The sequence below is a fragment of the Spodoptera frugiperda genome, chromosome 18 (genome assembly GCF_023101765.2).
Source record: "Spodoptera frugiperda isolate SF20-4 chromosome 18, AGI-APGP_CSIRO_Sfru_2.0, whole genome shotgun sequence".
NCBI classification, from domain to species: Eukaryota; Metazoa; Arthropoda; class Insecta; order Lepidoptera; family Noctuidae; genus Spodoptera; species Spodoptera frugiperda.
In genome coordinates this window covers 1,253,875-1,280,460 of record NC_064229.1, presented here as the reverse complement: position 1 = coordinate 1,280,460, position 26,586 = coordinate 1,253,875, and the positions used below count along the sequence as shown (strand labels likewise).

Sequence of the window (26,586 nt, the reverse complement as noted above, 5' to 3'; positions counted from 1 at the left end):
TCTGTCTCACTTTTTGATAAGATTGAAAATAATTGAGTATAGTTTTATGTACAATTTCTTCAAGAGCGTACTCCATTACGTAACTAAATAAAGATGTATCTCGTCACTTATTTATGACAGTATCCTTCTAAACAAGATTATTTCGCTTCAATACTGTAAGGAAGGGATTTCCTCTATCGGAGAGCTATTGTTAAAGTAATCATGTAAAGATATTTATTTGATTCGATATACTTAAAGTTATTTTGGAATAAAATCAACTGTCTTTGTTCTTATACTCCATAAACAAATATACTTAGAAAATGTGTTTTGACTATCATCTACGTATTTGTGTCTTTCTTGATTTTTAACTGCCGTACTCAGAGTTGTTTAATGGTTGTTTAAACCAGTCCTTAGCAATTGTTTTCTGAAAAAATTCTTAACTAAAGAATAGTTTAAGTAATCATTAAATGTCTCTGTGTGCGGTAGAAAGTCTTACTATTATTTTTATTTTTTATTTTTTTTATGTTAAATGGGCCGACGTTTGGCCGCTATCTCGCCTGATGGTAAGTGATGATGCGGTCTACGATGGAAAACACTATTATTAAAATTAGCTTCTGCCAGCGTCTTTGCTCGCGTTCTTGTAGGGCCTATGTGTCATTCCAGACTACCTCTAACTAGATCTACCACTGTTCCAAATTTTATCGTGATCCGTATAGTAACAAATATACAAACACAAACTTTCGCATTCATAATTGAGAACTCAGTCCGAGACAGTCCATTGGAGTCGTCGTAATCGCCATGATTGGCCAGCAGATTACAGATTTTAGATTATAAACAAAAGTACTTGAAATTTATTTGTAATTTATTTATTGTTTTCTTTATTACTAAGACTGTCCATAGTCATTGAAGAGGTTGTAAGTCCAATAAGTTCGGATATTTCTTCCCATGTATGTGCATCAATCATCAAGATCAAATCTGATTGTAAGTAGGCTGCTTCCACTGAAACATAACAAACAAATAAAGAATACATAAGAATATGTAACTTATAAAATAACTGACAAAAATTTATATTATACTAGCTACTGCCACGCGGTTTCACCCGGTCTGGCTCGGCTCCTATTAGTCATAGCGTGATGTTTTATAGCCTTTAGCCTTCCTCGATAAATGCACTATCCAACACAAAAAGAATTATTCAATTCGGACCAGTAGTTCCGGAGATTAGCGCGTTCAAACAAACAAACTCTTCAGCTTTATAATATTAGTATAGTATAGATAACATACAAACATACCTATGACATATAGAATAGAGTCAGGCGTTACTTTGCAGAAATCCATGCTACACTAACAATACAATATTTTTTTAGTTTTCTTTCCGCTTGTAGCTAACTTTTATTTTTCATTCCGCTTGTAGCTTGTAGTTGTCCGGTACAAGCGGAATGAAAACTATAATTTTATTGTATTGTTATGGAATTATACTATTTATACTTATAGTACTTAATTTGTATCTTTGATAACTGTGGATGAGTTTCTATATTATTATTACTAGCTTCTACCAGCGGCTTCACCCGCGTTCCCGTGGAATAAAAAACCATATACCTGTAATAGGTGTAGTCAAGTCAGCTCATACCCTGTCTGTATATTAAATTTCATCAAAATCCGCTTAGTAGTTTCACCGTGATTGGATAATTTTATAATATTAGTGCGATATAGTATGATTATAATGTCTATTTAAACTTAAAACAACGTGCACTTAACCTATAACTAATTCAATTTTAACTGGCGAATAATATGAGATATCTTTTCATTGCAATATGTCACTGTATCATCAACATCATCATAATTATTATATCTTATGTACGTCACGGAACCATTCATCTTTCAGAAGTGTAAACCGAAATATTTCTTTTTAATCTTGTTTAAAGTCAGTAACAAACCTAGCTAGCAACGAATTTTACAACAAACCTATTTAAATACCTAGGTTTCCTGCGTTCTCAACATTCTTTAGAGGTAATGGATACGACAACATTCAACACTGAACTAAAGTTGAATTCTTTTAGTTCTTTTGCTGGTTTTAGCACTAAAATCGTATACTAACATAAGATGGAACTCCAGTAACGCTGTATCACGTTGTATCACGCCGGTGTTTTTGCCACGCACGCACGGGGTAGGAATAACTGTGGGAGAGCCATGCTTCGGCACGAATGGGTCGTCTGGATCGGAGTGGTACCACGGCCCCACAGAAAACCGACGTGAAATAAAGTTTGCGTTGTGTAATGTAAGTGAGCTTACTGGAGCCCTTTCCAATCTTTTCAATCTGCGATTCCCCAATAATCCTTAAATGCCTAACACCCAAAAGCTCGGTAACGCACTTGTAACGCCTCCGGTGTTTCGAGTGTCCATGGGTGGCGGCGATTGCTTACCATCAGGTGATCCAAATCAATCAAAATCACTCCAATCAAGCTAGTTTGGCAGTCTTATTTGTTGCCACTTGACCAACTAAGCAGTCAATATCTTAACAAATAACTATTTTAAACTAAAATCTACTAAATACCTCTCATTTGATTGATATTGTTGACAACTTTTTTCATTCTATCAAGTTCCTTTTCTATAGCGGCCTTAGTATTGTCGAAAAAATCAGGATCGGGAATATCTTCCACGGCTTTAGATGACCCTTCCATTTCAAACTATTTTGTTTATTTGAATAATTTGTCTAAAACACAAACTTATACATTATTCAACCAATTACAAGGCCCTTGTTAACTATGAATAATCGTCGGGACGAAATCGGAATATTTGTTAAAATGGATGAAATAATAGCCAGGAGTGTCTCTAACCTTACTGTTTTTTTAGTTTTATAGTAATATGAAAACTAATAAAATCCCGTACGACGATATTTTCACAAAATATTCACAAAGAAACTATTTGATTTTAACTCGAAGCCCTAAAAAGTTTGACAATCGGAAACGCAAACGGAGCGGGAAAATGTACGGAACTTTTTAAAATCAGAATTAGGTCAACGATTGCACGCGATCGCCGACAAACAGCCAGATTATATGAAAAGAGTTTTTAACTCCCGAAACTGTTCGTATAATTAAAAAAAAAGAACGTTTACTAAAACTAGAGCGAGCTTTAAAATACGATCTTATATTTTATTGAATATTTTATGATGTTTTATTTATAAATACTAATTTATAAAGAGAGTTGACTACATCTCTTTGTAAAATAATAAAACCATGTTAATAACACGGTTCTTTGATAACAAATTCCTTTTAACACAATTTACAGAACAACATTATTTCATCAATGTCAGTTTATAATCTCCAGAATGTCGCCAACAAAATAGGGCTTTGTCTAAAAACTTTTAGTAATTATCCGTCATTACGGCTTTTAACATAATTTTCTTGACAGACATACTTGTTTGCCAGCGGCAGATTGTCTTAATTACCTAGTTTATGTTTAAATAAAACGAGAGAAGATTACATTAGGACAATAAATCATCTAATCATAGTAATTTTTTATCTAAACGCCTCTTCACAGATTATTAAAAGTTTGAAAAAAAAATGTAAACTCCGCCAAAAATGTATTAAAACAAATACGCGTGCAAAGACAACATAATCATTCAGCCTAGTGCGTAAACACAAACAATATTATTATGTGTGAAATCCATCACAATGCATGAAATAACGATCAATTAGAGCAAACAGTCGAACAATGATGCCAATCATCTCGGTCGAGCGAACTAAATCTGTTTTTGGATGAGTTTTGGTATGTCAGCCGCGTCACACGCCGAATGTCATTGGATTTATAAATACAATCAGCTCCAGAAATAGGTGGCTACAGGTTTTCCAGGCGTACCGACCTAAAATAAAGCAGCCTGGATTCGTTAACAATATAATTGTCTCCACTTGGTACGTGCAACGAACTAGTGAGCGTAAGAAGTTTGTTAGTGGTTTTTATAAAGTAAATACTTGTGGCCATGGACGATGAGGATGTACAACAGTTTTCTTTGCGCTGGCACAATCATCAGGTAGGTGAGTAATATTTTATTTTATCAACACACCCACTACAGATGACCAGGTACACTTACAAACTGTTTCCTTTGGATATATTTTTATTTTTGCTTCAATCATTTAGCCTTTGCCTTTTCCGTGGCCTTATTTTTAAAGTTTTAGTTAGATACTTTTTTTTATTGCTGTTTTCTTAATCGTTGCGCGGTAACGTCCTGAAGATGGCGTTTAGTAATACATTTTAATTACATATTTAAAATTACATTTTTAGTGAATTTATTTTCTTATACCATTAAAAACATTTATTTAGAAATAATTATAAATAATATTTGATTTTATTTGTGACGTTCGAAATTTAAAAGCGTGTTCGAATTTTAATTTTGTGATTCGAAATTCAAATTGAATTGTTTTGGCGCTGTAGTTTATTTTTTAAATTGTACATAATAAAGACACCCTTGCTTAGCCTGTATGATACTACCTTTGCCAATGACACTAAATAGTAAAGTTACTAATAGATCACACGCACACCAACTAATCGACTATTGAGCTACAACTAATATCGATTTTTATTAATTTTGTATTTAATTTGGACAGCAGCTTTTTTAGAATCCGTCTTTAAAATTATTCTAAAATCATTTTATTTTGTATAAAATGGTTTTAATTTTATAACTAGATTTTTTATTTAAATTTTTAATTTTAAACATTGTAGTGTCAAACTTTAGTAGATATATTCAGCATAAATACCTATTAGAACAAAAAAATATGTTTATGTTTTTTTATAAATATACGATACAATTCTATTTCTACTGATAATTTATTAACTGTCACACAAGACAAGACGTATCAGTTATAAAATACCAAACTAATAGTTTTTCAATACTATTTTGAAAAATGAATACATTTATCATTTATAAAAGACGGGTTTCTCAAAAAGCTGCTGTAAGCCAAGGTATTAAAGTTGACTTTTACTTGAACAGAACAGCTTGATTGGAGCCCTAGGTCGTATGTTGAGTACGGGGGCCCTGACTGACGTCACACTGAGCGCTAGCGGGACTTCTGTGAAGGCCCATAGGCTTGTCCTAGCTTCTTGCAGCCAATACTTCGCTCAACTTTTTAAGGTGAAACTTATTTATGCATTTCAGATGTCCCTTTATGCTGGGGCCACACTAATGAAATATGCCATTTGATTATGGCGATAATTGATGTTTGTACGAACATTTAAAGTTCATAATCGTTCATTTGTTTTCAAAATCAATGGCATATTCCATTAGTATGGCCCCAGCATTAGAATATAATTTCGTGCCTTAGCTTATAATACCGCTTAAGTCATTTTTACCAGCTTTACAGGAGACGAAAAAAACTGTGCGTTGTTGCGACACCAACCGACTTGAGCGCTGTCACTATTTTTTGAATTACGAATTCTGATTGGCTGAAATCTATATCATGAGACCAATGGTTCGAGGCGCAATGCGCAGTTTCATCCAATGGCATTGCAATGTAAAAACCGCCAATTTTCGACTTGAGCGCTCTTGTTAGATAAGGGACGATTTACACATTATTTTATGATAAAGACCTAATTTGATTGCACTATTAACATTGGCTCGCCAACAGGTTGCTGTATAATGTTTTTATTCATGGAATAATTTTGTGTGATCCGCAATTAGTAGTCAGGACTGAGTGGTTTCAGTCAATCATACTAACTAAACTAAATGCAAAATTCTTATTTATTTTTTCTTCATCACATTAGGTACGCACCAAATAACATAACATGACATTAGGCCGTTTTATCCAAGAAATAAATAGTATAAAACATTTAATATTCGCTTCTCTACCTCTTTTCGGAATAAAATCTACAATGTTACACTTTATAACATAATGGTGGCTACTACTGTAGGTATTTTTCTCACTAGATGGGGCTGGTGTGAGCCTCTTGTTCTTCGTCCAATACGGAATTAGCTAGCTATCACACCATTGGACCGTTAAATTTTTGACAGCTACTCATTGGTCAAACAGACTTTTTGTTAAATTAGTGCTATCTCGTAAACAAAATGTGTGTCGTGGGGGCCTACAGGTTTGAGGCCCGCTTCTCATGCATAAGTGTGGGTTCGAAACCTACCTACGGCAAGTACCAAATCTACTTTCTAAGATTACTTAGACACCACTGACAAACAGTGAAAGATTCGGTCGTGATTTTCTTATTATAAGTCTGAAATCTGAGAAAGCGTAGTAATTCTTTGGGTGAGATGAGGTCTTTGGTCAGAAGTGGTCATTGACAGGCTGTTGATATCTGATGTGGTGAACACCATTTACAGGCTGTTGATGGACCCCCATTAATTAAGATCGGATGAGTAGACTTAATCCCATATCATTATCTACCAATATTATTCTCTACCAGTCAACCTATACCTAGTTCTTACATGTATCTGCTGAAACTTTCAGGAGGTGGAAGCTGAAAACAACACCCTGGTGGTGGTGCTGGGGTGTGATGCCACCGAGCTACGTCTCCTCCTCACATTCATGTACACCGGGGAAGTGACGGCCTCCAAGAAGATCCTCCCGTCCCTCCTACGACTTGCACAAACCTTGAAGGTTTCTGGACTTACTGATGCCGATACGGTACGGAATTTGTAGCAGTATTTAATTTGGACCCATTAGAAGACATTCATTGTGTCCCCACCGCTGCTCTTCTCGCGGGAATGCTTAGAGCCGACTAAAGGTCTTCAGTGTCCATGCATGCCAGGTCACAGAGGCTGGGCAGCAACTGGAACTCCATGCCAAGCGTTGGCGATTATTTCGGAGCTGCGGAAAACGTAAAAGGCTACCGGGGCTCCGGCTCAAAGCAGGAGAAGGAACGGGGTGGTTTTTAGCCAGTAAGAGTCTGACACTTCCTCCCGCCTCACCCAAGGCGGGAGAAGTCATTGGATGATTTTCCCCACTCAAAAAAAAAGCGTTGGTGATTATAGGAATCCCTCCAATGGGCCTATTCTTATGTTCCTACGTTGACTTAGGCCCAATAGTACAGCAGCCGGTTGGCGCAGTAGCTGGTCAACCGGCTGCCGCGGAACGTGGGTTCGATTCCCGCACGGGCCAACTCTGTGTGATTTATAAATTGTAGTTTCGGGTCTGGGTCTCAAATGTATGTAAAATTGTATGTTTGTAAATGCACCCACGATACAGGAAAAAATCCTAGTGCCTCACATTAGGCATACTAGACCAAATAAAAAAAAACGTGAAATATTTATTCATTACCTAACTGACGGACTAAATAGATTTTTAATGTTGATACCCCATCATCATCTCTATTTCAGAACTCAACACTAACGCCGACTGAAACCGAAACTCCAGACGAATATCATAAAACAAATATACCTGAATCTCCTGTTAACCTGGAAGTCAAGAACGAGCCAGCATCCCAAGCCATCAACGACAACTCGAGTTCAAGTTCCAAACTCAACTACGACGACATAATATCACCAACCAATGAAAAAGATGGGAGTTTTGCCGACTTTATGGGTAAAAGTGAAAAGGATCGACTAAGCAAATTGGATCAGATTGTCCAAAATTTGTATAGCACGCACAAGATTGGCAACCCTACTGCTACTCTGGTGAATTCTGGAGGTGAGTTCGTTTCAATTTTTTTTATATCTTCCCACCTTTAAACCCCGAAAGGGGTGGGTGGAGTCAGGGACGTGACAAAATCTAATTTATACTGTCGACTAATAAAATTACTGCCTCGTTGGTCGAGTGGTCGCGAATGCGACTCAAGGCAATGCGACAAGGGGTCTTGGGTTCGATTCCCAGGTCGGACAAAGTATTACTGGGCTTTATTCACACACACAAATGGTGAAAAGTGAGTGTACATTGTTTATTACCTGCGAGATTACCTGCCGTAATGTGCACCTCTGCCTACCCCTTTGAGGATAAAAGGCGTGACGTTGCTCTAATAAAATTATAGTCTATCATTGTCAAAAAAGTGCAAACAAGCTACTAAAAGTCTTCAACAACTTATGTAGAGATGATGACTTAAAATCTCTCTTGGCTTGTTACATTAAATTCAATTATTTAATGTATACAATTAATTGAATAATGGAAGGAATTAAGATTGCAATTTGTTTTGATTATGTGTTTATAATTTATTTATTAACAGCGTGGTACAAGACTTTGTTGTTTCTTTGAGTTAAATGGGAAAGTTATTAATAGCAAAGTTTTATTTTAAACATGAAAGGACATCTATCATATAGAATTTTGAACATAACTGGTGAAAGTGTGTCTCACGATGAGTATGACAATTTGAACGATTGATTGATAAATCTATTTGTCCAATAAGAAATTAGTGTCGTAAAACAGACAGCTGCTGCGATTGGTCCTCACGCAAATATTAGCGCCATCTAGTGTGCAAAAAACGGGAACACATGCTTCGGCAAGACTGGGTCAGCTCGACCGGAGTTATACCACGGCATCACAGAAAACTGGCGTAAAACAAATCTCCCATTGTATTTCATCATATTAAAGTGACGTAGCCAGAGGCCCAATTCAGTTTCTCCAATCCCCAATCCTCAAAACCGTAATTTCCAAAAGGCCAACAGCTACGACAATTGCTTACCATCGACTGATACGAGCGAAAAAAAATCTCTTAAGTCTTTGACTGCCAATATAAAACTGTTGAAGACAAATCCTCCGCTAACGTCGGTCACTGGTGACAACCACGGCATTCAATGTGTTAATAAAATAAAAATAAAATCTCAGTTACAGAAATACCGGAGTACGACAGAAAATGGCGGATGAATAGCTCGGTATGTACAATCTGTAACAAGAGACTGTCGAACCAGTACAACTTGCGCGTGCACATGGAAACACACGCGGGCCGCCGCCATGCTTGCCGCGCATGCTCACACGTGTCGCGGTCCAGGGACGCGTTGAGGAAACATGTCGCCTACAGACATGCGCCCCCGCAACACAGGGCCGGACGAGGCGACATCTGAACGAATTTGGACCAAAACGTAGATACTATTATTAATTGGGTTTCTTTTCTTATCTGGGTAATTTTATCTTGAAACTTACCAATTAGATTGTATGGTTTACTTATTTACTTATGACATTTTTAAAATATGTACTTACATGTTGAAATATTAGCTTTGACTGGCTACTACAACTGACGGCTCGTCAGTATCGATATCGACAGTTGTGTTGTGTTCATTCTGCTCATTATTATAAGCCCTCAGTGTAGCTCGAAATTTATCGAGTGACTCCGTCGATTATAAACGAGAGTAAACCATACAAACTAATTCAATTTTATTTTTCCGTGTTTTGTTAATCTCTTAATTTTCTTGTAATTTATTAGAAAGTTTAATTTTTGGTTTTCCAAATTAAATTGTGCTCAAATTATATGGACATATTCTACCCAAATAGTAAAATACCAACAAAAATTCAAATATCGATAAAAGGCCATAATAATTAAAGACAATAAATAGGTACCAAGTTAATGCTTATTTAATTTAATAAAACTATATTTGGGCCAAATATTTCTGTGAAAACACTATAAAGCAAAATTTCAGAAAAACTAACGGCCACTTTTTTATTTTTTGAACAAAGCTCAATTCCATATTGTAACACATGGTTAACAGAATAACATTTTGTTTAAGTACCTTTACTTCAAAACCCTGTACTTCAAAACGCAATTATCTAGCTACCATCAAAATCATAATAATATTACTTATTGATATTTAATATTAATAATATCCAGTAAATTACCAAATAATAGTTACCTTCAAATACTGATTACTTTTACAAAAGTGTGACTACAATTTTGAGTGTTTGCGAGCATTAATGCTCAATGTAAAATTTTATGCTCATGCTCTTAATGAGGCAAAAAGAACAGAACCATTTTTTGTATAATGCTCAGAAATTAATGCTCGCACTAATGTCACGCTCTAAGCATAAAATATAAAATTTTATTCATCGAAAGTGAGTAAAATCGACAAAACTCTCGAATACCCACCGAAGGTATTTATTACCAAAGTAAATGAAAAAGACGTTTTACTTAAACATTATTTTTTTTTTTGAGTGTAATATTGTATTTTGTTATCATTTCATTCATTGATTTTTTTATTAAGCTATTGCATAACTTCTATGCACAGGCCTTGAGCGTAGAAACCGAATTCAGAAATTCCGTAACGAAAAAAACCTAACACCCCCCACCCTTAGAACAATTTGACAGTTCATAATTAAAGTGGCGCCATCTTGCATCAGCTTGACAAAAAAGTTCAACCAAAACTTAAAAGGTGGCGTTACTATCGCATATGTTCTAAAAATGTTGATAAAAATGCTATGCAATAGCTTTACCGCGGCAGTCTCCGAGTGCCCAACGTATTTTTTTTTTAATATCTACGGTGACGTAGTTATATTTTGTTTAATCGACCTTATCAGTGCGTAATAAGGTCGTAATTTAAGTGTTCGACTATTTCAATAGCTCAATACGCCACATATACACAGTGGCGAATTTGACCGTTATTGTTCAAATACTCAAACGCCACTCAATTTTAAGTCGCTCTCAAAAACTGTTCTGTCTCTATTAATTCTATAAAACTTAATATTGAATAGCATTTCAGTATTTGGGGGCATGTGTTATAGAACAATTTTACAATGCTAGTAATTTTTACTCTGTATTTATTATCCATGTAAAAGATATTTTTAGGAGTGTTGTGTAACATAATATTCAATTTATTTTATAATATTCTGTGATACAGGAACTAACGACGATTTTTTATCAGAACCCTTAGTATGGGTATGCTTTACGTTTTAAATAATCGAAATGAGAGCGCGTTCGGCGTTCTTATTGGTTGGTTTATGCGAGCCGGCCAATCAGAGCGCTGAACGCACTTTCGTTTCGATTACTTTAAACGTAAATTAAACTCATATTAAGGGTACAGAATGTCTCATAAAATCACCAAATTATAGAATTTGGCAGTTTCCTCAGTCAAAAATAAATTGTTTCGTCTTTTCAATACCATAAAATAATCAAAAATAATCACATTTCCATTCATTAATTTGATAAAATCTACTTCATTTTCGATTGTTTGTGGTAAAAATATGATGAAGTCATAGCATATTTTTACCAGTATATCATACAAAATTCATAGAAAATTTAATTTTATGAAGTTTCCTAGTATTCAATTTGACTGGAAGAGGGAAACTAGCCTGTTACAATGAACAATAAGCTAGTTTCCTACTAGTCAAATTCAATACTTTTTTCGAAACGTCAAAAACTATACAGTGAAACCTCGTTAAGTGAGACATCAAGGGACCTTCAAATTGGTATCACTTATCTTAGCCCAGTGTCTCAGATAACCAGGTATAAATAAACATTTGTGTCATTTACAGAGGATTCCATTAATGGAGGTGAACATACGGGTTATTTTAGAGGTGTGATTCTTAAATAAAACAATGTGTTATGTGCACATTATAAATGAATAAGAATAGGTAAATCAACAAACAAAACGATGTTGTCTCAGTTACTGAGGTTTATGCATTAAAATTAACTTGCTGTCTCAGTTATAGAGGGAACTAAGATGATAAATCGAAAGAACGAATCCCAGATATAGAGGGTTGTTTGTCCCACTAATAGAGGTAATTCAATGCCAATGGGTAGGGACCTCAGTATGAGTTCCATTTGTGGAGGTTTCTCACTTATCCAGGTCCCACTTAACCAAGTTTCACTGTATTTTCTATGACCTTTGTATGAAATACTCTATTATAACGTCATAAGTTTTTGACGTCAAATAGTAGACTTATTTCTAGAAATTAAGCTAGAAAAAAACGAAAATTAAGTAGTTCATCAAATTTATGAACGAGAGTGTGATTATTTTTGGATATTTTGTTGTATTGAAAAGTTGTAATAATTTTTTTTTGACCCAGTCATCATCCCTATTGGTCCTCGTACCAACTTACAAAAAAAACAATATGGCGGATTTTATGCTTCGCTAGTTCCTAAAATGTCGTTTCAACATTTAATTTACTATTTTTATAGTTTCTTTCTGAGACTTTGAGGGATATTTAATTGCAACCATGTTTCTAGTCATGTTTTATTAAACCTACACTCATATTTTAGCGTAAGCTAGTATACAAAAGACATTATATTTAATTAAAAGACAATTTAGTTAAGTCCTAATAAAATAAATATTATCAAAAAATTTTGAATAGTTTTTTATTACTCCTTGTGTCCCTAATATTTATTATTTTACCTGTATGTTTACATAACTGTAGTGGTAGGTTTAACACGCCCGCTTCTCATGCAAGAGGCCGCAGTTTCCAAACCTACCAATGACAAGTACCAATGTGTCTTTTTCCGAGTTATAATATGTACTTTCTAAGATTACTTAGACAGCACTGACAATCGGTGAAGAAAAACATCGTGACGAAACCTGGGCTTATAATTTCTAATTATAAGTTTGAAAACACCTACCCGCATTGAGCAAGCGTGGTGTTTAATACCCAAACCTTCACGATATGAGAAGAAGTATTTTTTTTATGAAATATGTAGCAAACGAGCAGACGAGTCACCTGATGGTAAGCGATCAGCGCCGCCAATGGACACCCGCAACACTAGAGGAATCCCTGGTGCGTAGCGCGGTTTTTAAAAAGGAGTACGCTCTTTTCTTGAAAGTTTTAAGGTCGTATTCGAAAATACCGCCGATAATAAATCTTTGTGTGGCTTTGGTCAGCAGTGGCCAATATAAACTGTTAATGTGTGTGTGTGTGCTTACATAATTACACATATTAAGTACTAGCTTTTGCCCGCGACTTCGTTCGCGTGGAATAGTGACTTCCGGCAAATTTTTGGTTTTAACCACATAGTTCCCGATCTCGCGGGATCTCTTCAAAAATGAGATGTGGAAGATATTCCAGGGAACTCTTCAAAAATCAACATAATGAGCTCTGCGTTTGAATTTAATAGATGTATACTCACTTAGGGCATTGAAAAAATAGTTTAAAAACGGACTTAAACTAACTTATAACTAAAGAAAGCTACGAATTACGAATTTATAACAATTAAAAAAGAAACTATATTACAACCTATCCTCTATGCTATAATAACCAAGCTTAAACTAAATAATTTAAAAGAAACGACTTAAATCTAATCTAATTAAAAAAAAAAATTAGACTTACAATTTTATTAAAAAAACTAACTACAGTAACTACTAATAATCGATATCAAACTAAACCTACGTTAAATAGTTTAACCAAAAAACCAGGAAAACCCAACAAATAAACTTATTAATTGACAAATACAACGAAACCAATTTAGAATATACGAAACAGCAGGACCACTACAGACAAATAATCATACGACTGATAATACACTTTTTCTACGATAGTACCGAAGCGCTCGGCCGATACCCAACCAAATGAATGTAACGAAACCATAGCGCGATCTATTTCGATCCCAACGCCATCTATCGAGGATAAAAACAACTTGGATTATTTATTTATACTCCGTTCGGGCATTTTCTTTGTACTAAAAGTTTAATTATATTGATATTATTTTTTTCATACCTTTTTACTATTTATTTACTTTTTTTCGATGAATTAAAACAATAACATGAACCGAAGTAGTGTAACGATCGACATAGAATTATCTATACTCCGTTAGAGCATTTTCTTTGTACTAAATGTTTTATTATATTGATATTATTTTTTTCATACCTTTTTACTATTTATTTACTTTTTTCGATAAATTAAAACAATAACATGAACCGAAGTCGTGTAACGATCGACATAGAATTATTTATAAATAATTTATTTCTTATTTTTATTTTATGATTTTTGAAATAAAAATATATCTATGTCCTTTCTAAGGTTCTAAACTATATCTGTACCAAATTTCAACCAAATCCGTCAAATAGTTGCGGAGATTAATGGTATAAGCATAGAATGTTCGACGTGATTCTTTAATTTGACATAACTTTTTTATTTATGAACCGATTGACATGAAACAAACACTAAATGTAAATTTAAGCATCCCACAATATATTCGTGAAAACCGCATCCAACTCGGATCAGCCGTTTCTGAGATTAGCGCGCACAGACGAACAGACAAACAGACAAACAGACAAAAAAAAGTTAATTACATTTTTGGGTTCGACATCGACATAACAATAACCCCTGCTATTTTTTTTATTTTTATTTTCAATGTACAGACAGCACTTTTCTACGATTTTATTATATGTATAGATTTGTTCGTTGATAGAATATACCTATCTTCGATATTTCTGTTTGTATATTTTTACTATCTCACTCTTACTCAACGCTGTTAACTCTCGTACTTGCCATACGTACGCACTTTAGATAAAATTAAATATAAATATGCATACAAATGCATACTTAACGTTATCTAAAGTAGCTACTTATTAACACTTAAATACTTGACTTTCTTATTCATCATGTTTTCTAGAACAAATCAAACGGTGTGTTTAGAAAAATCTAATATTTTATTACACTTATAAATGTATTTAAATCTAATCTAAATAAGCCTTAATTCAGACATGAGTACAATTCAAAAAGTTATTGCGTATGTTACAATCTTATTGCTACCGTCGGTGGACCGTCGTGCAAAGAGGATAATACGTGCTGGGAAGTCGGTCTCCGGAAAGCTCCACAGTCTAGAGCATCGCCGTAATGTAGCTAGTCTGTCTATCTTCTACAGGATACATTTTGGAGTGTGCATCTGATCTATTCGACCTTATCTTACCGCCATCCTTTCAACATAGGACTAGTGGAAAGTCGGCGCATTATCATCCCTATACAGTGGTGGACTTCCCTTGGGTGTCATGCAGCCAGGGAATGGAACAATATGCCGCCTTTTTTTCCTGAGAAATACAATCTTTTCAAGGTCAGAGTGAATAGATACTTTCTAAGTCTGTGTGCTCCATCCTCGGCCACATTTTCGCTTCGCCATTCCAGCAAAAAGCGGGTTGGTGGCCAAACACGTACTTATCAACGCTAAAAAAAATTATAATCTTCCACAGATAGTTCTTACTCTTTGTTTATGAGCTTTTTATTATTTAATTTCCTTACAGACTGAATCTTTGCGCGAAGAGAGTTAACAATACTTTGTTCGTCGTACTTCCCCCAATTCTTTTTGCGTCCTACCCTTTCGACGTAATTCAACATCACCTGTCTTGCATTCTCATCCAAACCTGGCCTTACATCATTTTTGTCCACTGCAAAAGCATTAGCTCTTGCCCCGGTCCATGAACACACACTCAAAGCACTTCGACTGAAAATCAACGTCAGCACCATACTTGCAAATTCCTTATAACTACTCGAAATCCTTTTATAGTTCGCCAATTTGGAAGCATTTACGTAAATACGAGTTTTTGGCAAAAGTTCTATAGTACCCTGAGCGGCGCTTTGGTATATCAACGTCCATCTCGGATTTGTCGGCGAATATTCTCGTGGTAACACAAATGGATGCTTCTTGCCTCGCCTCTTTGTGTCTTCATTACGATTGTTAGAATCGGATTTGGAAATACTATTACCATCACCGTCAGTAATCTTCTTGTCATCTTTCGTTTTACTAGTCTTACCTTCAGAGTGTTTGTTATCATTACAGAGAGAACCTTTTTTGCCATCTAAATCCTCATTGTTAGAATCAGTATCACCTTCATTGTTGTTATCATTTCCATCAGAACCATCACTGCGATCACTATCATGACTATCGCTGTCATCAGAACTATAATTACATTCGTCGACATCATCATCAGCATCTTTTATTCGTCGTTTTTTATTCTTCTTTTTCTTAATTACATTTTGCGATGCCGAATGTTTCGTTCTTAATACATTTGCGGGATTTTCGTTTTGCAATTCTAAATAAGAAGCGATTGATGTTAAAGCTTTGTCAAGCATTTCCTTTTTCTCCATTATCATTTTTTGGTCACGATTTAGTACTTCAAGAATTTCGTCGAAATTATTAGACATTATCTGTAAAATTTTACCAAAATCTTTTATTAAATTAATCTCGATTTGTGCCCGGAATGTTGGTGATAATACATAGTTAATTTTGTTTGTTAGTTCAGTTAATACATCTTCAGAATCATTAGGAATTTGATCTATTTTTACTGTATCTGCGCTACTGCTTCTATGACACTCTTCATCTGTGATTTCATTGCATGCTGGTAGTTTTTCAACAGGATGGCAGGGTGTCTTCGTCATATTAGTATTAGAAGTTTCGTCTACAGATAATGCTTTTTCTCCTTCATTCTCTATAATCATTCTTGTTTCATCAGTTTTCTCTTTCATATTTTCGTTAGTTGCGATTGGGTTACTATTATTTAAAATATCTGCTGAATTAGTATTATCGTTAGAATTACTTGCGGAGTTGGAAATTTGTTGTACTGCAGTTGCAATATCGTGCGGCATGTCATGTCTCTGAGGGACCTGTTGTGTAGTATCATTGCTTCTAGGCCTCACAGTAATATTTTCTTGTACTTGTACTTGTGGGACTTGATTAGGATGGTTTGTATAAGCCTGTGGCATTACTGCGTTGTTTACATGAGCACTTTGCAACTGTCTTAACTGATTAGCCGCATTTGGAGGATACGCAAGCAGATGATTTTGTGTATTAACTGACATGGGAACTCCTAAGCTCGGATGCTTGTGTCCTGTTCCGATTTTTTGCAACAAATCCTGTAGTAGTTGCGCTTCAGAATGCGAGTAATTATATTCTGGATTGCGATCGTTATATGAGTGCGGGTGATTCGGAATATTTCTATGACATTCCGGGTAATTCGGATTCGGTATTTTTGACACAGTATGAATCCAGTTGCATGTCGGCGGCATTTTGTGCGGTAAAATAGGCCTTTTAGTGTTAGATGGCATTTGGTTTTTAGGACCAGTCGTTTTGGATATCTGAGGCATATTGGGCCCAAAAGCAGCATAATGTTGCTGTGAATTAGGCATTTGGGCGTTCAATGGCACACTGTTTTTTGGTCTCGACGGACGACATGTTGTATAGGATCCATCCGATACCCTCCCACTAACTATACTACTAGAAGAGCTGAATTGATTAGTATAATTTCCGTTCGCTGCTATTTGTTGCTCAGCTTGTCTTTGTTGAGACATTCCAAAAATCTGATTATTGTTAGGAAAATATTGGAGGTTTGATACATTTTGGACATTAGATGCATTGTGCGCCCTGGTTTGTGAATAATTTGAATCTATAATCTTGGATACAGTAGATATTTCAGTTGTTATTTGTCGTTCATGCGGATCTTGGTACAAAATGGGCGCATTTGCTGTTATTGGGTATGGAATTCCGGGAGAATTATTAATTTTTTGTGCTTGTTTATTAGCTACTTGTGTAATAGCTTGAAGAGTAGTTTGCATATCTTGTTTAGCTTGTGCAGCTTGTGGAGCAACTTGCATAGCTTGCGTTACCGATGGAGTAGCTTGTGCAGCTTGCATAGCTTGTGGAACAACTAGCCCTGTTTGCGTACTTGACGGAGCAACGAGCGTCTCTTGTGCGATTTCCTGTACATACTTTAAACAATTTTGCAAAGATGCATTATCGACATCTTTTAGGCCGCCACTCATAATCAACTCTTGTAAAAGACGTGTGTTATTTAATGTATTTAATTCAGTAGACTTTCTCACCGAACTTCTTCGTTCTTTAGTCTTAGCTGGTAAATTATTTTGTAACGGACGATTGACCTCAGTTTTGCTTAAAATGCTTTCTTCAATTACTTTATCAGTCAGTTTTTTCATAGAGCTTGTGGTAGGAGGATTTTTGGTTGTATTCGTTGGAAGCTGACCAGGTTGGCTGGAAGGCCTAGTGGACGTACTATTTCTTCTATTATTTACAGAATCACGAGTTTCTTTTAGGACTTGCAATGAAGAATTTAAACTCGAAGTAATAGTACTATCAACTGTTTCTGGAGCACTTTTTCTACGATGATTTGCTTTACTTGAAGTTCCTGTTTCTGAGTGGTGTGAAAGCATTTGCTCGACGTGAGAAGTATTAGAGGGGGTTTCTTCTTCGTTTCCAGTTAGGTCAAATACTTGAGACTTTGTAATAAGTAGTTCTGGTAATCTGGACCTCATACCAGCTAAATCCTTACAAAATGCTGATTTGTTTTCTGACGTTAAAAGATTACCTGTAGGTTCAGGTACATCTGAAGTTGTTTCAATTCTAGCAGTTTTTCTATTTCTACTATCTATTGATACTTTGCGTTTGAGGGACTGTGTTAATTCATCTCGAGTGTTCATCTTTGGTTTGGTCTTGGGTTTGTTTTCTTCAGATCCACTTTGCTTCGAAGGGACTTCTGTAATCGAAAATTTCAAATTTATTACTCATTCTATTTTAAGGTCTTGTTTATCTTTGGCTGTTATGTGTATGTGAATTTGTATGTTTATAAATTCGTCAACTTCGAAATTTCCAAAAACGAAAAAGTTTCATATTGTTTAGTGCAACTTACGTGGAGAGATTGAGTTCAGTTTCTTGCTACTCTCTACGCGGATGATATTCTCAGCATCCCAGGGACAATCTGGAAACCAAAACAACACGGTTAACTTCGTAGGCTGGTTGACGGGTTACAACTGCAAGTAAAAGTCAAAGTCAAAGTCAAAGCATTTATTTCAATTAATCCTAAATAAGGCACTTTTGAAACGTCAAATTGAATTGTCCGTCAGTCTGTCTGTCAGTGAAGCTAGGCACTCGTTCCAAAGTGTTGCTTCGAATGGAGAAGAACGAGCAAGAATCTCCATCGTTACTCTTTTTAAAAAAATGTTTAGTAGACACTGGTTCACAATTCTCATGCCAAACAAAATGTAGCCGTGGCTTTTTCAATCAAAATTACCATTCAAGATAAATGATAGTACATAATTACACCCAGATTCAACTATAGGGCTGTGTATTTTTTTTTTAGCTTTGCCCCGCATTTCGATTTTCTCTTGTGTCGTGAGTACGTTTACTAACATACAACTTCACAGACACACAAAGAGTTGCTCCGTGCGGGAATCGAACCCGCTACCCGTTGCACGGCAGCCAGTTGCCCAGCCACCGCACCGACCGTGCAGTCATAATATCGATTGGGTTTCGATTCCAGAATCAAGTTCCGATATTAACTGTCCTGAATTGGGAATTCCGATTCTAGTTAATTAATAAAAATACTGCATAATATAAAGCCGCGTATATTTTCAAGGCCAATGTCGCGATTATTCATTTTATTTATATCTAAAGTGCACGGCAGGTCATATAAGATTAAAATGTTTTTATTTCTGACTGACAGACTGCCTCGTTGGTCGAGTGGTTGTAAGTGCGACTGCAAGAATTGTATTGTGAATCTGATTGAAAAAGAGTAACCTATGGAATTTCTTGCTCGTTTTTGTCCATAGGAATCTACACTTTGGAACGAGCAAATAGCTTCACTAGAGGACTGACCGACAGACAGAAGTTATTAACATATAATATTTGCTTTAACGTTCAAAAGTGCCTTCCTGGTCTATTTGAAATAAATAATTTTGACTTTGCCGAACAAGGGGTTCGACTCCCAGGTCGGGCAAAGTATTACTGAGCTTTTTTCGGTTTTTCGAAAATTTGCAGAGCACCGAGCTCTAATTTCGATTAATTTAAAAGCTACTTCATACTAAGGATACCTACTGTTTGTAGTCGGTCATTATACTCTTTATCGGTATTTGCATTACATGAGACTCAATAACTGGTAAAAAAGTAATTTCGTTTACTCTATCACACTTGATGGTGTATTGTTGGCTTATCGCTAAACGTGCGTAGACGCAGAGTACAATGCAGTACTTATGTACTTAAAATACAGCCACGTATTTAGGTAGGTAAACAAGTTCAGACTTGTATTAGTGTTGCTATGAATCATAGGAAGTCAATTAATAAACAATTGTAATAATTATAATTATTATGTATTTTAGTCATAAATATATCTGAACGAAACGCTTACACTTATTTTGATAGTAATAATACGTGAGCAGAAACTCTTATACCGGTTTTTAAGAACCACCCAACAATCTCAACGTCAAGAACATCACGCCTTTTAACCCCGAAGGGGTAGGCAGAGGTGCACATTACGGCACGTGATACAGCTATACAATGTAAACCCACTTTCCACCATTTGTTTTATATGTCCCATGTAATAGGGGGTGAACATATTGCCATATACTTACTGGACACAATTCCAGACTCTGTGCCACTACTGAGATTTTTTTTCGAAAAAAATTGGCCGACCCGGGAATTGAACCCGTGACTGCGAAATTAATAGCCGATCTCTTTATAATCTTTGAATATAGCAGCTAAATGTCAATTTTAGACTAATTATTCATATCAGCTCTATGGAATATCTATCGAAAATCCGTCTGTTAAAAAGAAATTTTGAATTCGAGACCGATAATTTTCGAAATTAATCGATACCTAAATTCTTAAAGACATGCAAAATCTTTCGAAACTGCCGTGCCTACAAGTACTCCAAACATTACCTAGATACATTAATTACTAAACAATAAAAAAACTTACTGGTCCCATATTTAGGTATGCATAAGTAAAACTTCCATTCCTTATCATAATCTTGTCTGGATTTGACAATATTTCTTGTTGTGGGCAGTCTTTCAGAGGGGTAGGCAGCGTAGATCCCTTTGGATCCCCTATCTTCCAACCAAGTCGAAGGCACGCAGACGTAGTCATCGACGTTTTTGAACGGCGATTGCAGAAACTGGATCACGTAGAATTTGTACGACGTATCAACTTTCATCTGTAACCGTTTACAAAAAGATTTTGTAAATACTTATAATATGCCACGTCCAAAATAAAGAAGGGTTGCTAGAGATAGAGTGCAATGGAAATTGTTAGAGGAGTCCTTTGCCAAGAGGCACACTGAACTCAGAGTCATTTATAACCAAATAGATAACCATATTACAAAATAAAGAAGAAAACAGTTCAGGATAAGAGGCTTACGCCCAAGTACTCAAACGCTACTCAATTTTAACTTAAATATCTTAAATATACTTAAATATCATGCTATCTCTGTCATTTTATAAAGGATTGATAGTGACAGAACTACATTTGAGATCGTCTTAAAATTGAGTAGCGTTTGAGTATTCGGGCATTATTATTATTATGCCACATGCACATTTGTTTACTAATAACGTTGCTTTGCTCCACACTCGAAATTTATTTCGGGTGTGTTTTTGTAAACGCAGCGAAGAGGGACTCTTCATCATAAGCTGCGTGCGCAGACTAGTAGAGCTTTTCTCGAAACTAGTAGAGCTTTTCTCCATTAATATACGTGAGTATACCGTGATTTTTAATTTCCTTGTTTAACACTATCACCCCGTAAATACTTAAGGAAATTTTGAAAACTTTGTTTAGCAAGATAGGCATTTTAGATATTTAAATTAGCTAAAAATCACGGTATACTCACGGTATATATATTAATGGAGAAAAGCTGTACTAGTTTCGAGAAAATCTCTACTAGTTCCGTGGTAAATACAATTCGAATGACTTCGGCATAAAATGTAGGTAATGTAAAACTGTACAGTCCTTTAAGAAGATCAACGCAAATTAATTTCAAGTTCAATTTGGAGACGTAAATTATGAAGCCGTATCAGACAGGAAACACAGAAATGTTAAAAACATTATATCAATAGGTATACCTGTCCTATAGTACTCTCTATTACAAAACATAAATATTCAGAAGTTTACCAATACATAGTTAAAATTAATATTATTTTAAAATAAATCCAGTTTTCTATTAACCATAATTATTATTATTAGTAAAACAAAGCAAAATTTGATAAGAATTTACTTGCTATTTTAAAACGAACGATATTTCTGCCATTATTAGTATTAATTGTTAATCATAAATGTTTAATGATGTATTGACAACTGATAAAAACTAAAATAACCAGTAATTTTTTATTTATTCATGTTTTTGTAGTCAGTTCGGGATTTTTTTTACCAAAACCAAAAATGTTGAATATCTCAGAAACTAGCTACTTTCTGACCATGGACCTCAGAGCCTCCTGAGAGGAATACGTCGAATTCCAAGTATTCCTGTATATGCACCTAACTCTTATCTAAAATTTATACTAAATCTAAAATTTTCCATCAGGTCCTTGAATACAACATTATTATTAGTATGTTTGCATCATTAGAACTCATAAAAACAAATCTTGTCATATATTATTAAACCTAGCTTCACTAACGGACAGACTGACAGACGATTATTTATTTCTGTCTTTATTGACGTTTCAAAAGTACCTAAGTATTTATGGTTTAATTGGAATAAATGATTTGGCTTTGACTTTAAATAACTTATTACTTATGGAAAGTTTGTTAGTTTATGTGTTTGTGTGTATGTTTGTAACTGAATCACATCAAAATGGCTGAAGGGATCAGGATGAAATTTAGAACAGGGGTAGAGTATGGTTTAAAATAACACATAGGCTACTATATAGAATAGAATCAAGCGTTACTTTGCGGAAATTCATGCTACACTAACAATACAATAAGATTTTTAGAGTTTATCTAAAACCGGAATTAAAATTAAAAATCTAATGTATTGTTAATGTACATAGGCTACTTTTTATCCCACGGGAACTTAGAAGAAGCTTGGCAGAATTTAGATATTAATCCTAATTGTAACTTACTAAATATAGCAGACTATATACTATGTAGATATAACATTGTATACAATAATAAACATCCCGTTTTACAATATTTGTTTAAGTTGTGTTTCTTTAGTAATGAGTACCTCAACCATCTACTAAAGTGCATAGCGCACTTTTATCATTCATTAGTCTAAAACTAAATTAGATACAGACATAATTATCTAATCGAATTGATTTCAGACTTCTGATATTCATTTTAATCACTATAGTATAAAACAAAGTCGCTTTCTCTGTCACTATGTCCCTTTGTATGCCTAAATCTTTAAAACTACGCAACGGATTTTGATGCAGTTTTTTTAATAGATAGAGTGATTCAAGAGGTAGGTTTATATGTATAATAGATGCATAATATATCACCATTGAACCCATGCGAAGCTGGGGCGGGTCGCTAGTACTGTATAAACTGTATAAAACAATCAATTACGCGCCTATAATGCATTAGCAACAATCTAATAATAAGTTATCTAGTCCTATTGTTCATTGTATAATATAAAAAATAAAATATCCTTGTTTACCGTGACAAAATGACCTCCAATCGGCATGCGAATCTCTATAACATTGGCAACACAATTGGCTGTCCAATTAAAGAACTAAATTGCGTTCTATTATTAAAAAAAAATAAACACTAAACCCACATTTCACTTCACACAAACCACACACACATTATCAATCTAAAAATAACTTTAGTACTCAATATTTAAAACACGAATTGCTTGTTAACTATGTCCGGCGCCACCGCTTCATAAAGCGCTACTGTTTGAGTTTGTTCGTTAATCAAAATAATGCGAGTGAATGAGTGATTCTGGATAAGGCCGGTGTGACGTCACAGGCCCGCTATATATCTAAGTATATAAAACAAAAGTGCTCTCTTGGTTCTTAGTCATACGTCCCGAATAGTGATGTAAGGAATATTCGCATTCACTATTTTTTGCGATATGAATGTTATAAAAATAAATATAATTGCCTACTACAGACAGGTAAATTTAATGGGATCTATGGGAACTTTTGACACTATAATATTCCCAATGGTGAACTTAGATTCTACTAAAATTCGCTCTTCCTTTATCAAAGGTATTTTTAATTGACTACTGTTTTTGATGTTAACTTTATCCTGATTAGAAGTTGATGCATATAATTGCTAATGTGTGATGCGACTCGCGTTGCAAGTAAACTGTCAAAATAAATCCATAGAAAATAAAAAGAAAGAAAAGACAAAAGTTGGTCAATATTCGCATTCACAAATATCGTATTCAGATATTCGCATTCGCGAATGTCTAAAATATGACATTGGTTACATCACTAGTCCCGAATGATAAATATAATAATATGAATATATTCATTATTATATTATCGTTAGTATGCATAGCATACACCATAACTACATATATGTTTTATTTGTCTGTCTGCAAGTTTGTTCAAATCATTATATTGCGTTTTTTATAAGTACTAAGATGGAGTCTAAATAAGGCTCGGCTGTTATTATATTGGACGTAGACCCAAAATAGCAGGCGGAAAGTGAATGTTAGGTACTCTTTGATGACGATGATGACGTCATAATGTTTTTTTTAAGAGGGGGAAATCATCCAATGACTTCTCTCGCCAGGGCAAAGCGAGAGGGAGTGGCAGACTCTTACTGACTAAAAACCACCCCGTTCCTACTCTTGCTTATCGAGTCAGAGCCCCGGTAAACCTGCTAGGTAGTCCGCAGCTCCGGATTAGGCATCAGCCCTACTGGGCCCCATCTGTGGTGACGTCATAATGCAAAGATATAATATCTTATGTTCATATAAAGATAAATGAACCTCTGTTAACAAAAAAAATCATTAATACATCTTAGTCGTTAACTTCACAGAATTCATTTACTGATTAGGTACTGGGTACATAATTAACCTTTGTTATTTGAAATAGTTAATAACTATTTACATGTCTAATGATGTTTTTCCTCATTCTAGTATCAGCTTTATATTATGCTTGTAATCACCTATTTTTGTATATAAGGGCCTGTTTCATTGTTGCTGATTAAGTTTCTAATACTGACGGATAATTTTGTCACAGCTATTAATATGAAAATAGAATACCTTATCTACCTATATATTTCCCCCCTTCAAAAAAACAGCTAACATAACAGAAACTAGGAATTGTATGTGAGACTGACAGTCAATAACAAGTCTTCACTTAAAAAAAAAACAAACTTTACACTATAAAAGAATGTGGTCAACACAAATACATTTGTTAAATATATAATATAAAAACACACACAACAAAATACAGATAAAGACATCCAAACTGCCCAGACTAATTGCTACATTACTCAAAAAAGGAAACACTTATGCACCTCCTGATCGTCAGTTGTCAGAGTGCCAAAATTGCATCATTTTTGCATAAGTATACAATGGACCAACGGACCATATTGAGAAATGGATATTGTTTCAGCTGTGATCAAAATGTATATGTATATGGACGTCTTAATGTATGTTTGTTACTCTTCCACGAAAAACTGCTAGACGGATTTGGATAAAATTTGGTACGGAGATAGATTGTAGTTTAGTTTGGAATAGTTTTTATCCCGAAGACGTGAGCGAAATCGGTGGTGAAAGCTAGTCTAATAGACATACTTACTTTTATAATAATTTCATTTTATCTTGGTTTTCCTCTATGTTTTTATTTGAGAATTCAGATATTATACATATATGCGGTTACTGAAATGATAGAAATTTTGAACTCTTGTACTTTTCACCATAATACAATAATAGAGAGGTAAATGGCTAATAGGCGTTTATAACAACCCACGCTAAATCATTTCTTAACTAAGAGATACTTAACGTGACGCAGCTCTTAAACCAACCCCTTACTTGTACTGTTAGGTGTCACTTGTAGGCTGGTGAAAATGTCACCTATCTTAGCTTAAGAGGTAATTAAAATTTAGGAGAGTTTGTTTATAACGGGCATTAGAAATGTATGTTATATGAACGTGTTCTCCTGTGTAGTGTAAATAGATACACATTGTGCTTCTGGGAATACATAGCGTGCTGTAATGTAATACATATTATGTTTAATTAGCACATTACAAAAGTCGATAACAACCTCGTGACTAACCGATGAGTCATAAGTTTGTCGGTCAAACTTATTCCGGACTAGCTTCTACCAGCGGTTTCGCCTGCTCTCCTGGGGGATAAAAAAGCATCCTATCGCCCAAGTCAGCTCATACCCTGTCTGTATAGCAAATTTTATCAGAATCCGTTCAGTAGTTTCAGCGTGATTGACGGACAAACAAACAAACAAACTTTCACAATATTTATAATAATTTAAGTACTATACGAGCTTTTTGCGTGCTGTTTTGTCGGCATACAATTCAGTTATCGAATCCGCGTAGAACTATGTAGTTAACAATAAACAGTAGTTTCTGAATAAGTAAGTATTTTCATTACGAACAAACAAAAGCTCCTACCCTGTAACCATGTGGGCTTAATAAACATTTTATTTATTTCTTAAATAATAAAAAATACATTGAGACTGCCTCGTTGGTCTAGTGGTCGCAAGTGCGGCTTCCGGACGAGGGAGCTCGGGTTCGATTCCCGGTTCGGGCAAAGTATTACTGTGATATTTCTCAGTGGTAGCACGAAGTCTGGAATTGTGCCCAGTATGTGACAATAAGCTCACCCTTATAACATAAATAATGAAAAGTGGGTGTTGGTACATTGTGCAGCGGCATTGCTTGCCGTAATGTGCACCTCTGCCTACCCCTTCGGGGATAAAAGGCGTGACGTTTCATATATAAATAAATAAAAAAATGTATGTATAATATAACATTTTCACGACATTACTTCATTGACGTCATCCTGCGTGATGTACATCCATAAATACATATTGCATAATAATAAATACAATTTAGTGTCTCACAATGGTCTCCCCA

General features: G+C 35.0%; 2 protein-coding genes and 1 long non-coding RNA gene across 6 annotated transcripts; 1 reads left to right on the top strand and 2 right to left on the bottom strand.

Moving 5' to 3' along the window:
* Positions 1-830: 830 nt before the first annotated feature.
* On the bottom strand, positions 831-4,704 carry LOC118277803 (uncharacterized). The gene is made up of 3 exons (XR_007706203.1): positions 4,067-4,704; positions 2,531-2,689; positions 831-978 (listed from the first exon to the last, which is right to left on the bottom strand). It is a non-coding gene; the product is annotated as an uncharacterized LOC118277803 (long non-coding RNA).
* Positions 3,597-12,182, top strand: LOC118277802 (broad-complex core protein isoforms 1/2/3/4/5). 3 transcript variants are annotated; one of them, XM_050700265.1, is made up of 5 exons: positions 3,597-4,006; positions 4,964-5,104; positions 6,426-6,602; positions 7,295-7,604; positions 8,733-12,182. In XM_050700265.1, exons 1-5 carry the CDS (start codon positions 3,956-3,958, stop codon positions 8,966-8,968), a joined length of 915 nt encoding a protein of 304 aa, XP_050556222.1. In that variant the 5' UTR covers positions 3,597-3,955; the 3' UTR covers positions 8,969-12,182. The 3 variants fall into 3 exon arrangements, with proteins under 3 accessions (XP_050556222.1, XP_050556224.1, XP_050556223.1); XM_050700267.1 differs by having other exon boundaries at positions 3,707-4,010; positions 4,969-5,104; XM_050700266.1 differs by having other exon boundaries at positions 3,719-4,010.
* A 2,272-nt stretch (positions 12,183-14,454) lies between these two features.
* Positions 14,455-23,454, bottom strand: LOC118277801 (putative uncharacterized protein DDB_G0291608). 2 transcript variants are annotated; one of them, XM_035596742.2, is made up of 4 exons: positions 23,189-23,454; positions 20,521-20,755; positions 18,458-18,526; positions 14,455-18,304 (listed from the first exon to the last, which is right to left on the bottom strand). In XM_035596742.2, exons 1-4 carry the CDS (start codon positions 23,213-23,215, stop codon positions 15,018-15,020), a joined length of 3,618 nt encoding a protein of 1,205 aa, XP_035452635.2. In that variant the 5' UTR covers positions 23,216-23,454; the 3' UTR covers positions 14,455-15,017. The 2 variants fall into 2 exon arrangements, with proteins under 2 accessions (XP_035452635.2, XP_050556216.1); XM_050700259.1 differs by having other exon boundaries at positions 23,309-23,439.
* Between the last annotated feature and the right edge of the window lie 3,132 nt (positions 23,455-26,586).